The sequence below is a fragment of the Ostrinia nubilalis genome, chromosome 29, assembly GCF_963855985.1.
Source record: "Ostrinia nubilalis chromosome 29, ilOstNubi1.1, whole genome shotgun sequence".
In the NCBI taxonomy this organism is placed as follows: Eukaryota; Metazoa; Arthropoda; class Insecta; order Lepidoptera; family Crambidae; genus Ostrinia; species Ostrinia nubilalis.
In genome coordinates, this window is record NC_087116.1 from 6,696,148 (window position 1) to 6,710,590 (window position 14,443).

General features: G+C 39.5%; 1 protein-coding gene across 1 annotated transcript in view; it reads left to right on the forward strand.

The window, feature by feature from the left end:
- LOC135085786 (fatty acyl-CoA reductase wat-like) overlaps positions 1 to 14,200 on the forward strand; it is a 49,570-nt gene extending 35,370 nt beyond the window's left edge. The window contains exons 11-16 of the mRNA XM_063980585.1: positions 553 to 668; positions 1,554 to 1,676; positions 8,855 to 8,974; positions 11,388 to 11,578; positions 12,427 to 12,493; positions 13,800 to 14,200. Coding sequence (XP_063836655.1) covers positions 553 to 668; positions 1,554 to 1,676; positions 8,855 to 8,974; positions 11,388 to 11,578; positions 12,427 to 12,493; positions 13,800 to 13,905 — 723 coding nt within the window. The 3' untranslated portion in view covers positions 13,906 to 14,200. The remainder of the gene's footprint in view (positions 1 to 552; positions 669 to 1,553; positions 1,677 to 8,854; positions 8,975 to 11,387; positions 11,579 to 12,426; positions 12,494 to 13,799) is intronic.
- The last annotated feature ends 243 nt before the right edge of the window (positions 14,201 to 14,443 follow it).

A 14,443-nucleotide genomic window follows, 5' to 3' on the forward strand; every position in this document is an offset into this window, starting at 1 on the left:
AAACGATTCGAAGACGAAAGTTGTTCATGCTAGAGGTACCGGTCGAACTTATTTTCGGTACAAAACCCTTAGCCTATAAGGATGTCCACAGGAATAGTGGGTATAAGGATGTCCACAGGAATAGTGGGGGTTGGTCAGAAGAGTGGGAATAGTCTTACGCCCGTTTTCACCATCAATCCCTAATTAAGTGACCCCTATGGTAACACATAACAGGAATTTCTTTTTTCATAGGGGTCACTTAAAAATTAGCGATTGATGGAGAAAACGGGCATAAATTCTCATGGATTTATGTGACAAGTCTATCGTTTCTTTCCTATTCTGTTAAACTGAATGCAGTCAGCTCATTCCCTGTCCTTCATTATCCTCCAATGACAGTTTAAAATTCCTCCGGGACAAACTTGACCTTCACTGGTTGGGTTATTGGCGGTCAAGCTGTAGATCCTGGCTACACAGGAGTTGCAGTGGTGGGAACAAGAGGTGGGAATAGTCCCGTATCCCTCATTATCCCATGATCATCAAATCTTTTATAAAACCACCTTTTTATGTTTGCAGGTTTTAAGAACGATGTACATGGACCTCAACAAAGTGGCAGACATGGTACCGGTGGACTTAACCGTCAACGCCATCTTGGCTTCAGCCTGGCACACCGCCAAGAACTTTAAGGAGAAGTGAGTTATATGGAAGCAATTTAAGTTCGCTACAAGAGTAATCACATAGGGAGACCGGGGCTGAAAGTGCCGGGGGTAAATTGTTCCGATGCAAAATATCTCGACAACAGAAAGAATTAGATAAATGTGATCGTATTATTTCGTATAATGCCTAACAGTTGGCCACATGCGACATAAACGATCACATATCTAATTCTTTCTGTTGTCGAGATATTTTGCATCGGAACAATTTACCCCCGGCACTTTCAGCCCCGGTCTTCCCCTTATCAACTCGGAAAGGGATCAACACCGTATCGCCTTTCGCGCGCTGTCAATCGCGAGGCGAGGCGTTTACGTTGCGGATAAGTATGCGTTGCAGTATGGAGGTTCATTTGTATGAAACCTTGTGGTACTGACCGCCTCGAGTTGATACAGTACGATCCCTTTCCGGGTTGATAAATGTGCGACGTCCTTTAGTCCTCACTGCTGGAGCATGACTCTAGAGGCAAATGGAGGATTTGGTCTGCACTCCTCCCTACGCTAGCCAGATGGGCAGAGGAGGCCTGATGATCGCAAATCCCTTTATCGAAATAATTCGCACTTTTTCACGGAACCCTCAAAGCGCTTGGGAATGTAAATCTATAGGTATTTATAAAAGCGAAAGATCACTGATTGACTTGCTCACTCACTCATCACGAAATCTTAGAAGCTACAAGTGCTAGGAGTCTTCAAATTTTGCATGGGGGTTCCTTTTAGAATGTAGGTGCTCACTAAGACGGGATTTTGCAAAATTCAACTCCTAAGGGGGTAAAACGGGATCCGTATTTAGTCGCGGGCGGCCGCTAGTTTAGCTTATTTATCCACTTTTAGATAACTAAGTATAGTATAAATCGTTTTCTTTTGCAGCCAAACCTCAGACATTCCGATCTACAACTTCGTCTCCGGTGCCCAGAACCCAATAAAATGGGGCAAATTCATCGAGCTTAACAGAAAGTATGGAATCGACAAGCCCACCACTAAAGCCGTTTGGTAAGTTATTCTACCATCTACTTATTAATTATCTTATCTAGCGTTCATTACAATAGTCCAGCTTCTGACGGAGATCTATCTAACGGGACTATTTCCACCTCGTTCCCCCCGCTGCAACTCCTGTGTAGCCAGGATATACAGCTTGACCGCCAATAACCCAACCAGTGAAAGTCAAGTTTGTCCCGGGGGAAAGTTAAGAGATCACTTTTTAGTCTTTGGCGCTTAAACATAAACAACGCATTTCGTTCGCCTGATAGATAATTTATTTAAATAATTGGTTTACGGAAGTATTTCACATTGACACCTTTACTACGGTGGTGATAGTGATTCGGTGCATGGATTGTGACTATGAACTCATCTTTAAGAAAGTGATAAACTCAAATAAAAGTAAAAAACTTTGTGCACAAGCAGTATTTCGCCGCCATTGCTATCGGAACTCGTCACGCAACGTATCATCAAGCGCAAGACACTATCACGGTTGGGTACAGCGCGTTCGGGTCATAATCGCCTGCGCAGTACGCGTCTTGTGACTCAGCGTGTCCCGCACGTCGTATCGCCATAGATCGCACAAGCGCAGAAGGCGCTCACTATTTATATCAACAGTTCTGTCTCTGAGAGGTGTTACGATGTTCTGCGCGGGGTGCAAGGGAAAACTGGATGTGGGCAAAGACTCATTGAAGTGCAATGCCTGTGAGTCCTACTACTGTCTGGAGTGCTTAAATTTGGGTGCGGGAAAAAAAGTGAGTGATCTTGGTTCCGAACAATTGTCTGCATTGAGATGCCCTTCCTGCACGAATGTATCCCGTAGGAGACGTGGGAATGAATCGCCGGGTATCCTCTCGCCCTCCATTAGTAAGCACTCGCCGACTGCAAGAAACGTCTTGACAATCGAAAGCATTAGCGAACTTTTAGACCAAAAATTAGCACCGACCTCGGACGCAATGAAGAACTCACGTAGTATTTTAATAAAAGAAGTCAAAGGCTTAATTACCGCAGAAATGGGCAAGATGGTCAACGAACTGAAAGAAGAGTTCACCAAAACAACGGACTTCATTATGGAGGAGGTGAAAAGTTTAAAATCCACCATCGCTCAGAAGGACACCGTAATTAAATCTTTACAGAGCGAGCAAACGGTGCTTAAGGACGAATTACACAAAATCCGGAACCGTGTCTCTGTAATGGAGAAATTGTCGCGTGACCGCAACGTCGAGCTCCAGGCTGTTCCCGAGAACCGAAACGAAAACGTTGTATCAATGGTCAAATCCTTATGTGAAACCATTGAACTACCTATCTCGGACTCGGACATACATGCGTGCCGCCGAGTTGCAAAAATGGATACAACATCAAAACGGCCACGAAATATTGTGGTCACTTTGACATCTCCACGCCTTCGTGATAGTCTGATCTCGGCCGTGCACCGCTATAATAAGGAGCATAGCGACAAAAAGTTGAACACCAACCATATTGGTATAAAGGATGTATGTCACCAAATATACGTCTCTGAACACCTGTCACCGGAATGTAAACAATTATATGCTGCGGCCAGACGGTTGGCTAAAGACAAAGGTTATACCTACTGTTGGGTAAAGTACGGTCAGATCTATCTGCGCAAGAGTGATGAAGCTGGTGCTATACTAGTGAAATCTATTGATTTTTTAAACACATTAAAATAATCAAGCTTTTATCTATACATTATTACTGTTTTAATGTTGTTGTTTTTAAAAGAAGTAAAACATCATTAAATGTTCAGTTTTTTAGGTTTCAGTTTGTTATAGACTTAATTGTTTTATACAAAACTACTTTAGTTAAAGTTAAAATTAAAAATCAATTCAAGTTGTACTTTATTGTTTTCTATTTCTTGAGGGTGTACAAGTTGGAATGTATTTCTACTCTCGTTTATGTAAAAGTAATGTTGCGATACAGTGTTTATTACAATAATAATATGGTAAATGTAAATGAATTCATGATTTACACACACATTTTCTATTATTTAATTATTAAGATTATAATAATAATATACGTATGTAAAGATAGTAAGCAGCGTCGCTTCTATAATATATTATGTATAAATAGGATATTTTATGTACATTTCTATTTACTACTCACGTTACCACTATACTATTTTAATATAACGTCGCTTCTTGATGATTCAGTCTCCCTTCGTTTGTTTATGACCCAATTAACAAATAATTACATGTTAATTCTATGTTTTACACCACATAACGTCATAACCACTAAGAAACCTCCAGTACACCATGTTGATAACACTTATAAACAATCGCAACACTCACAAGCAGTATGGCGTAATAAAATTGAAACATATTCACTCCGAAAATGGCTGTAGTAGGTAAGAAACTGTCAATCTATTATCAAAACGTTCGAGGGTTGCGGACTAAGTGTTTAGAACTTTATAATAGCTTGTTGTGTATGAACTATGATATAATCATACTCACTGAGACGTGGTTGCAAAATGATATATTGGATAGTGAGCTGTGTGACACCCGCTATGACATCTTTCGTTGTGACAGAGACCTTAGCTTATGCAACAAGTCGGGCGGGGGCGGGGTTATGATTGGCGTTCGTAGGTATCTGGGAGTAACTGTTGTGAATGAATGGACTAGTGATACCGCTGAATCTCTGTGCGTACGAGTGCCCGCATCTGAACTGTCATCCCAGGTAGACCTTTTTTTGATAGTGGTATATACACCGCCCGATCAATCCGGGTTCTCGTTACGTTTAGACAATGTTATTAATAACATTTCTCAGCAATTAGATAAATTCCCTAATGCTAATTATTTGTTGGTGGGAGACTTTAATTTACCGTGTGTGAAATGGGACCTAGATAAATACACAATATTAAAACAGGGTAGTAGTGACCTACAGAACTGTGCCGCGAATTTTATAGATCACCTTCACTTCCATGGCTACAGACAATATAATAACGTGTTAAACTCCAAAGGTAGATTGCTCGATCTTTGCTTCAGCAACCTGCCATTGGATGTTACGCGCTCAATTCAACCGCTTTTAAAGGAAGATAACTATCATCCAGCATTAAATATCAACATATTTGATCTAAACTGTCAGCATTTTAAGGAAAATATAAATACCCGTTATAATTTTTACAGGGGTGATTATGACTCTGCTAATAAATACTTGGCCGACATTAATTGGATGGAAATCCTATCATGCGATACAGTGGATGAAGCAGTGGACAACTTTTATAATATACTGCAAGATTGCTGTACTCGTTTTATACCTCTCTCCAAATACACAGTTAGTAGGTCACACTATCCTATTTGGTACAATAAAACACTAATAAAAGTCATTAAGCAGAAAAATAAAATACACCAAAAATGGAAACGATTTGGGAATCCCAGGGACTATGATGAGTTTTGTGTGCTCAGGACTCGGTTTAAGAGATTGCAGGAACGGTGTTTTAGCGATTTCACAAGGAAAACAGAAAGTATTATTAGGCACTCACCTAAATATTTTTGGACGTACGTGAAATCTAAAAGAGGCGGTTCAAGTTATCCAAAACAATTTATTTTGAATAATAATTTGCTCTCAGATGGACAAAGTATTTGTAATGCTTTTAATTCATTCTTCGAAAGTGTTTTTTCAAATAATTCATCATCTTCCAATCTTGCTGACTCTTCTTCTAATCCTCCCCCAAACAATCAAATAGTATCACAAATATACGTATCTGCAGCCATGGTTGAAAAACACCTTAAAGGTTTAGACAAAAGCAAGGGAGCAGGATGTGATGGTATACCCCCAATGTTTTTATCTATGTGCGCTAAAAGTCTGGCTTTACCTATATCAATTTTATTCTCTTTTTCTCTGAAAAAATGTGATTTCCCCGCAATTTGGAAAAAAGCCCATATTATTCCCATCCATAAAAAAGGTTCTAAATCTATTATTTCAAATTATCGACCAATCTCTATACTTAACACTATCGCAAAAGTTTTCGAAAAAATTGCATATGAAAACCTTTATCAAATCATTGCTCGAGGTGTACCGTCCTCACAGCATGGATTCTTGAGAGGTCGCTCTACTGTCTCCAATTTGTCTGTCTTCACCAACTATGTCCTTGAGCACATGGAAGGTGGCGGCCAGGTTGACGTGATCTACACAGATTTCGAAAAAGCATTCGATCGGGTGGATCACGTCATTCTGCTTCACAAGTTGGAGTCTCTAGGCATACACGGTGACTTGCTGCGATGGATTGCCTCGTATCTAAGAAACCGTTCTCAGGCAGTCGTACTGGGTGGATACAGATCGGACTTTGTGGCAGTGCCCTCAGGCGTTCCGCAGGGCTCTCATCTCGGGCCTCTTTTTTATAATGCATACTTATATGACATTAATACATGTTTCAGTAGCGCTAAGTACCTTTTATACGCGGACGACAAAAAGGTTTTCATGAAAGTCAGCTCTATTAATGATTGTTTACTGATTCAACAGGATCTCAATAATCTAGTAAATTTCTATTCAAAAAACAACATAACAATTAGTATACCAAAATGCCAATGTATTAGCTTTACTCGCAAGAAACAACCAATCATATTCAATTATAATTTTAACAGTATTGCAATAGAGAGGGTCGAGCTAATTCGTGATTTGGGAGTCTGGCTAGACTCTAAAATGTCATTCTCGGATCACGTAGATAACATAGTTGGCCGTTCGTTTCGTAACTTGGGCTTTGTGATGCGCACCTGTAAACCTTTCACCGATCTAATTAGCCTCAAAATTGTTTATTTCGCATACGTACGGAGTATCTTAGAGTACGCTTGTTTTATTTATTTATTTAAAATCTTTATTGCACACATAAAAACAGTGGTACAACAGGCGAGCTTAATGCCTTAACTTAAAATTACTTAAAAACTAAAATTTAAAAATTAGTAATGATAAAAACTATTTACAAAATTGTTGTTATTGTTTGTTTTAATTAAATTTGTTTGTTTTGCGACGAGTAGAGTCATTCGGGTCAAGAGCACGCACTTTTTTTTTGATGGCCTCCCAGACCTATAAAGAATTATATAATTGGCATGTTATGATATTAAATCTGTAGAATATTTAATAAATTTTCACTATTTAAGAAAAATTTCCATCAAGATTAATTAGTTTTAGCCCTACATAGGCTTAACTGAAAACTTTTCCAATGCGTACTCTTGACCCGATGTGTGGGTAAAATTACGCAAGTCTTAGGGTAAAGTTACGCACGCGGGGTAAACGTACGCATTCAGATTTCTAAGAGAATACAATTAAGATTAGCAATAATCAATATTTATTTAATCTTGTAAATAACATTTTAAGAACTTTAACATTAAAAAAAATAAGAACTCTTTGTATTATACAGGGTGGAATTTTGTAATGCCACCTGGAGGGAAAGTACTCTTAATATTGTAGATAGAAAATTTTACTCAAATAAAACATTCCTTAATTTTTGAAAACAGAGAAGTCCATTCAAAGATTTTTGAAAATTTTACGAAAATTCACTATCATTACCATACAATTTTTTGTAAATAATTAAAATAATTTAAGATTTCATGGTTTTCCTTTCATTTAATTTAAGCAAGTTTGTTAGAGAGATTTCATCCATATAAACTTAACCCTAACGATCGATGTAATAAAAATACAGGGTGTAATTTTTAACAAATTTTAGTTGGTTCGATTCCTCTACATTACTAAGAGTACTTTCCCTCCAGGTGGCATTACAAAATTCCAACCTGTATCTATTATAATGTGAATCTTGTCTTAAATTATTTATATTGGCAATTGTCACACTTTGAGATCAAAATAATTGGCCTTCATTATTTGGTCATCTGAGATGAGATGAGGGTCCACTGAGGGGCCTTCCTTATGTAATTTCTCGGCATTTTGGTGTAGGTATTCTGAAAGATTGAACAATTTTTGATATTTTTATTTCATTTGGGGTATAAGTACGCAACGGGGGTAAACGTACGCGTGCGTACTATTAATCTCGTACTCTTACCCCAATCGGCAAATATACCAAATAATCAGTCACAACACACACGTTAAATACTTTTTACGAATATGATAAACTTAGATCAAAACTACATTAAATGAACAATAGAAATATAGTATACTTACTGGCACAGAGCTATCCATTTAACTACAGCACACTTTTCCGTGGCATAAAAATTAAACGAAATAAGCGTGCTACAAGTATTCGGCGACGTGTCGCGACCAGTACTTAGATTGCGTCGGCGCGGCGCGTGGCTCCGAAACGGCGACAGTAGCGACACTCTATTTTACAAACACAGACCTCGGCCCCCCCACCCCTGTCGGAGATCGGACCACCGCGTACTTTTACCCACCGCGTGCTGTTACCCCGAATGACTATTTTTACATACCAGTATTTATCAATGTGTGTGTGGACTGGATCATTTAACACAACACTTGATCTTGCCAAACATATTATCATGGGGCAGTATAGAATTGTGGTCAGGTGTCTATATAAATTTCTTTACTGTTTTTAACTTGATAGTTTAAGCAAAATTCGTTAATGCTGTGGATAACCTTTTTGGCCTAATTAGTTTAAGAAAATATTTGATTTAAGTCTATTATATGTATCGGCTGTTGTTATTCCAAATAAATAAAATAAAATAAATAAATAAATAGATCTAGTGAACTTTCGATTGGTAGTCCGATGCCGACAACGTTGGGCTATCTCAGATACATCCATCAAATCAATCGACCATAAACGTACCCAGATACTTCAGAACTGTATTTACTATATTTTGACGTTCATAAGTGCCACTTGTGGTCTAAACTGAATAAATACTTATTTTTGATTTTGATACTGGCTCAGTGTGGGTGGAGGCAGTCTAAGCCGGGGAAGGAGTGCAAATCACCCGCTCTCCTTAGACACCAGAGCCCCGATTACGGTAACTTTTAACGTCTACAATCCAGACACGCTTCTCGATTCTGCGATACGATTGGTCGTTCAACAGCGTACGTCAGCTGTTTTGACCAATCGTATCGCAGAATCGAGAAGCGTGTCTGGATTGTAGACGTTAAAAGTTACCGTAATCGGGGCTCTGGTCTATAGGGGTTTACAATAAAACAGGTAACAGGTGGCCCTATTTACACGCTCTCGGTTGGACACCCATGAAATTGACCTTTCCATACACTAACTACAGCTTCATCCCTCGCAGGTACTACGGGCTCAACCCAACGAACAGCTACTTTATGTTCCTGTTCTACAACTTCTTCCTGCACTACTTGCCCGCGCTCATGGTTGATGCATACTGCGCGGTCACTGGGCGGCGACGAGCGTGAGTATAATACATTTTTTAAATTTATTTATTTATTGCTTTAAATACACAGGTTTTAGGCCTAATTACGTACTTAATTAAATAATTCATTAACATTAAACATAATTATTAGAATAATACAAATTAAAAACTTTGGACACTGCTCACAAAAGGGCGGACAAGTTGACAATATTTTGTGAGGGTACATCTAGCTTGACACAGTAGCACCTTGGATAGTTGTAAGAGGGGTGATTTAGCCACAATGTATAGTTTAATGTGCAGTTGATCATCGTACATTTTTAGGGCTTGATTTCTGGGCTGAATTAATCAGTGGCCCCTCAATTCCACTGGGTAGCGCGATTGAAAGGGGGCGTAACTCTGTGCCAGTAAGGTTCACTAGTATCACAGAATAATAATAAGTACTAGTATAAACACAGATAAAAGTAATGGCTGAAAACAGTTAGGTTAAAGACGGCCCTGTTGAGTTGGTCTCGTACGTCAGCCGATGGCGCACAATAAATATATTATATTATTATTATTATATACTCCCAAGCCGCTTTCGGCTACGGTAACCACGACAAAATTCCTTCAGTCCGCAATAAGAGGGCTACGCTGGGCTGCCCTATCATGTGCCCTCACAACATGGCTACAGTAGCCAATCTTGTTGGTAAACGTGCGCGAACAATGTCGACACGTTAGGACACCGCTGATGTAGTTGTAAGTGATAGCCGCTGCTGGTCTGGCTTTAAGAGCATCGCGCTTCGAATCAAGATCAGATTTCCGCTGCTCTTCGAAATCGTTAACTTTTTTCCGCACCAGGCGCCTCCACTCCAGACGGTGGCTAGCAGTTTTTTCCCACTTTAGGGGTTCAATGTCGCATCGCTTCATATGTCTTTTCTGAACATCCTTATAACGTAAGAACTAGCCGCCTTGTTTCCGCTTGCCGTCCTGGAGTTCAGAAAAGAAAATTCGTTTCGCGACCCTCTCGTCAGCCATACGCCAGACGTGACCGCACCAACGAAGCTGCCGACGCATCAGGTACGCCTCAATGCCTCAGACATTTGCCCGTCGAAGTACCTGAGTGTTTCTTACTCGATCTGACCATTTGATGTTCAAAATGTCTCGCAAGCATTTGAGGTGAAACCTGTCTAGCGTACGGATATGCTTTCGGTACAAAACCCAGGTCTCCGAAGAGTACAGAAGGTTTGGGAGTACTACAGCCATATATACGGAAATTTTTGTAGAGAGCTTCAGATCATGTGAACGCAGCACAATAAATATAGGTAACATCCAAATAATATTAAAAAGGCGAAAATTTCGATGTCTGGATGTCATGATGTCTGGATGTTTATAACTCTTTCACGCAAAAACTACTGAACGGATTTTGTTGAAACTTTACAGTATTATTGTTTATAACCCAGATTAACATAGGCTATAATTTATGAGTTTTTTTATGAGTTTTTAAATATCCATGCCATGAAACGCTATCTATCAACATGATATCTAACGGGGGTAAAATGAGGTCCACGCGTACGAAGTCGCAGGCGGTCGCTAGTAACCAACAAATGAGGCACGGCATTGCGCAGAAAAAAATCCTGTTATAGCCTGACCAGGAACATAAAAACCCTGGCATAGAGGCGCGTCAATTGCATTTGATAGTGCAACACTGAGTACAGTCGTACCTACCTATGTTAAATTAATAGGCTAACTTTATGTATCAGGATTCAGGATTACGGGCTAATTTGATATTTTCATAAATTAACAAAAAAATATTATTATAGGTAACCTGGTTTAAATAAATTAAATGAAACCATCAATCGAGCTAGTAGGATTTATTTTATTATTCATCAATAATCAAATTCAGAACTTGAATATTCATCTGCAATGTCTGCTCATGAACGCTTCAAACTCGGTACTTCTTTCCCAATTCCATAAAATTCAACACTTACAAAGTGACAAAAAACTTTAAAATGGGTAGTTGAAACAAACCACAGCTAATTTTCATAGTGGACTGTACTATACGATAAACATGTCAGTCAATTTGACAACCTTTGTCGGAAAAATTATTCAATGAAAATATTGTCCGAACCCTTAGTATTTCTCTTCGACAAATACTTTAACACATTGTGAACCACTTTTCTTTCAGGACTATAAAAAGATTTTAGCAATTTAATTCACAAAATCAATTGCGCACATTTAAAATAAAGTTTGTTTACACTTTGACAGCAATAGACTGACATGCAAGGTGACATGTCAATGAAGTTTTCAGTTACTGTTGCCATTAAAAGAAATTAGTACCATTAGTTTTCCGCAACATGGCGAGGGTTTTTATGTTCCTGGTCAGGCTATACCTACTAAACAAAAAATTAAACTTATTTTTTCTTGACACTTGGCTGATTGGATAACCACACGAAGTTCTTCATTCTCGTTCCAGAATGCTGAAACTCTACTCCAAGGTGATGAAGATGGCGAACATCCTCTTTTACTTTTCGACCCGTGACTGGCGGTTCTCAGACCGCGGCGTGCGGGCTATGTGGGCGTCGCTCTCTGAAGCCGACCGAGCTGTGTTCCCATTCAGCATGGGAGACATGAGCTGGGACAGACTTTGCGAGACATTTTTGATTGGTAAGTGACCTGCGTGATCGAATCAGAAATGAGGATATCCGTAGGAGAACCAGAGTGACTGACATAATATTATAGCCCGCAGAACAGTCAGTCATTGAGATTGCAATAAATGAATATGAATCGCTAAAATCAAGTGGCAGTGGGCAGGGCACATAGCTCGTAGAGCTGACGGCCGTTGGGGCAGGAAAGTTCTTGAATGGCGACCACGAGCCGGAAGACGTAGCGTGGGCAGGCCTCCCACTAGGTGGACCGACGATCTGGTGAAGTTCGCGGGAGGCGCCTGGATGCGAGCGGTACAGGACCGGTCTTCGTGGAAATCCTTGGGGGAGGCCTTTGTTCAGCAGTGGACGTCTTTCGGCTGAAACGAACGAAGTGACCTTAACTTCGGATTCCTCCTTTTATTGCTTCGATCAATAATATTTGGCAGGGTGCAAAGCCAGTGGAGGGAGTAGCCTAAACGATCACAGCGCTCACTGCGGCTAAAATCGTCATTTTAGTCGTTGTCAAATCCATATTGCAGTAAACATTTTCTAATCGTTTTTGAGATAAATGGTTCTAGTAAGATGTGTTGTTGTGAATTGTAATAACACCAAGAAATAGCGACTGTAAATTTTACCAATTGAAACGAGACAAACTCCTATATTCTGATTAATTTCGTTGCTGGTCCAATGATAGTTTAACTCTCCCCCGGGACAAACTTGGCCTTCACTGGTTGGGTTATTGGCGGTCAAGCTGTAGATCCTGGCTACACAGGAGTTGCAGCGGTGGGAATGAGTGGTGGGAAAAGTCCCGTGGTGAACGCAGTGTTTTATGTTCTTAAACAAATGCCAAATTGACTCTTTTTCCAGGTCTAAGAGTGTACCTGATAAAAGACGACCTCTCAACGCTGCCTGAGGCCAGGAAGAAGTGGAACAGGTAATGTTTAAACTTCATAATTTGTCGGCCGTTTGGTGTAGTGGTTCGAAACGGACTACTATTCCGGAGGTAGCGGGTTCGATTCCCGCACAGTACAAACATTTGTATGCATGAACATATTTGTTTGTATTGGACTAGGTGTTTTCTATGTATAATAAGTATGTATTTACAAAAAAAAGTATTTAAGTATGTTTATATCCGTTGTCTAGTACCCATAGTACAAGCTTTGCTTAGTTTGGGACTAGACGCGTAGTGTAAAATGTCCAAGGATATTTATTATTATTTATTATTATAATATAGGTCTAGCGCAAAACTGAGTAAATGCCTGAGGTATGGGAGTGGCACGGGAGGTGGGACATTACCTCTAGCATGAACAACTTTCGTCTTCGAATCGTTTGCGTATTCGTCAAAACGATAACGTGACAATTTTGACTCTCAAAATAAGTTTCGTGCTAGCTTTAAAATTTCTCATACTTACTAAGTTAACTTTACGACACGTTCACAAGGGCGCTGTTGTAGTTTTCGTACTAAATCTTTTGATGGCGATTCGAATAGGTACGCAAACGATTCGAACTGGAAAGTTTTTCGTGTGTGATAGCATACAAATCTAAAGCACAGGAAGTCTCGCTGACGTTTGACGTTTTAAAAACATCCTCCCGTGCCGCTCCAATACCTCTTAGACTCGCACTGACTCAGTCAAACTAGACCTTGTATAGTTAAGAACTTATTTGTTAAGGTTATGTAAAATAGGCTGAGTTCAACTGCACCATCTTACTTTAACTTTAACAAACGTCAAAATTCCTTCAAATTCCACACAAAAAATCCGGTTAATGTAATGGTTACTGTTAAAGTAAGATGGGCCTCATAAGAAGGCTCAAGGTCACCCATAGGGCGACGATAGAGCGTGCTATGCTCGTAGTTTCCCTGCATGATCGAATCAGAAATGAGGAGATCCGCAGGAGAACCAGTGTCTGACATAGCCCGCAGAATCGCTAAAATCAAGTGGCAGTGGGCGGGGCACATAGCTGGTAGAGCTGATGGCCGCTGGGGCAGGAAAGTTCTTGAGTGGCGACCACGAGCCGGAAGACGTAGCGTGGGCAGGCCTCCCACTAGGTGGACCGACGATCTGGTGAAGGTCGCGGGAGGTGTCTGCATGCGAGCGGCGCAGGACCGGTCTTTGTGGAAATCCTTGGGGAAGGCCTTTGTTCAGCAGTGGACGTCTTTCGGATGAAACGAACGAAAGTATGAAGGTGTAACTCAGCCTTAGTATGAACGTTTTTATAATAATTTGTATGTTTTATTCCAGATTATTCTACCTCCACCAACTACTGAAGGTGGTGACGTTCGCGCTGGTGCTAAATCTTGCCTACCTCGTGCTGAGACCGATACTGTCGTTAGTATTTGGGCTATAATAGGCAATATTTCATTTATAGTTATTTAAATTCATAATAAAGCGACTGATTCGATTTTTTTTAACTTTATTAAGCAAAATTAGCACACTTTATCAAATCAAAACGGTTTTTTAAGTTTGTGCCGCCAAAAAACATTTTGGTACATCTACTCCCCAATAGATGTCGCTATTTTAATAAAATAATTGAGGACGAATTTTGTCAAGTAGAATAAAAATGAAAAACGACGAAATTTTCAAATTAGGATTAATTTACAGAAGATATGATATTACTTATTAGGTTACCTTAGCATGGTGTAGTTTTTGAAGAAACATTTTTTCAATAAGACTTAGAAGAATCGCCTTATTATCACGTGAAGGCATAATATTCTGTGGTTATAATTGAAGCTATTTTACTACAAAATCTTAAGTGTATTTAATTAAAGGTAGATCATTTGAAATTGTGTACTACACATTGATATTAATAAATAAATGTATTTTTTGACAGAAAGTCAGTCGCTTAATTTATTATCTTCAATTTAGAAATAGGTAACTTTGTAAAA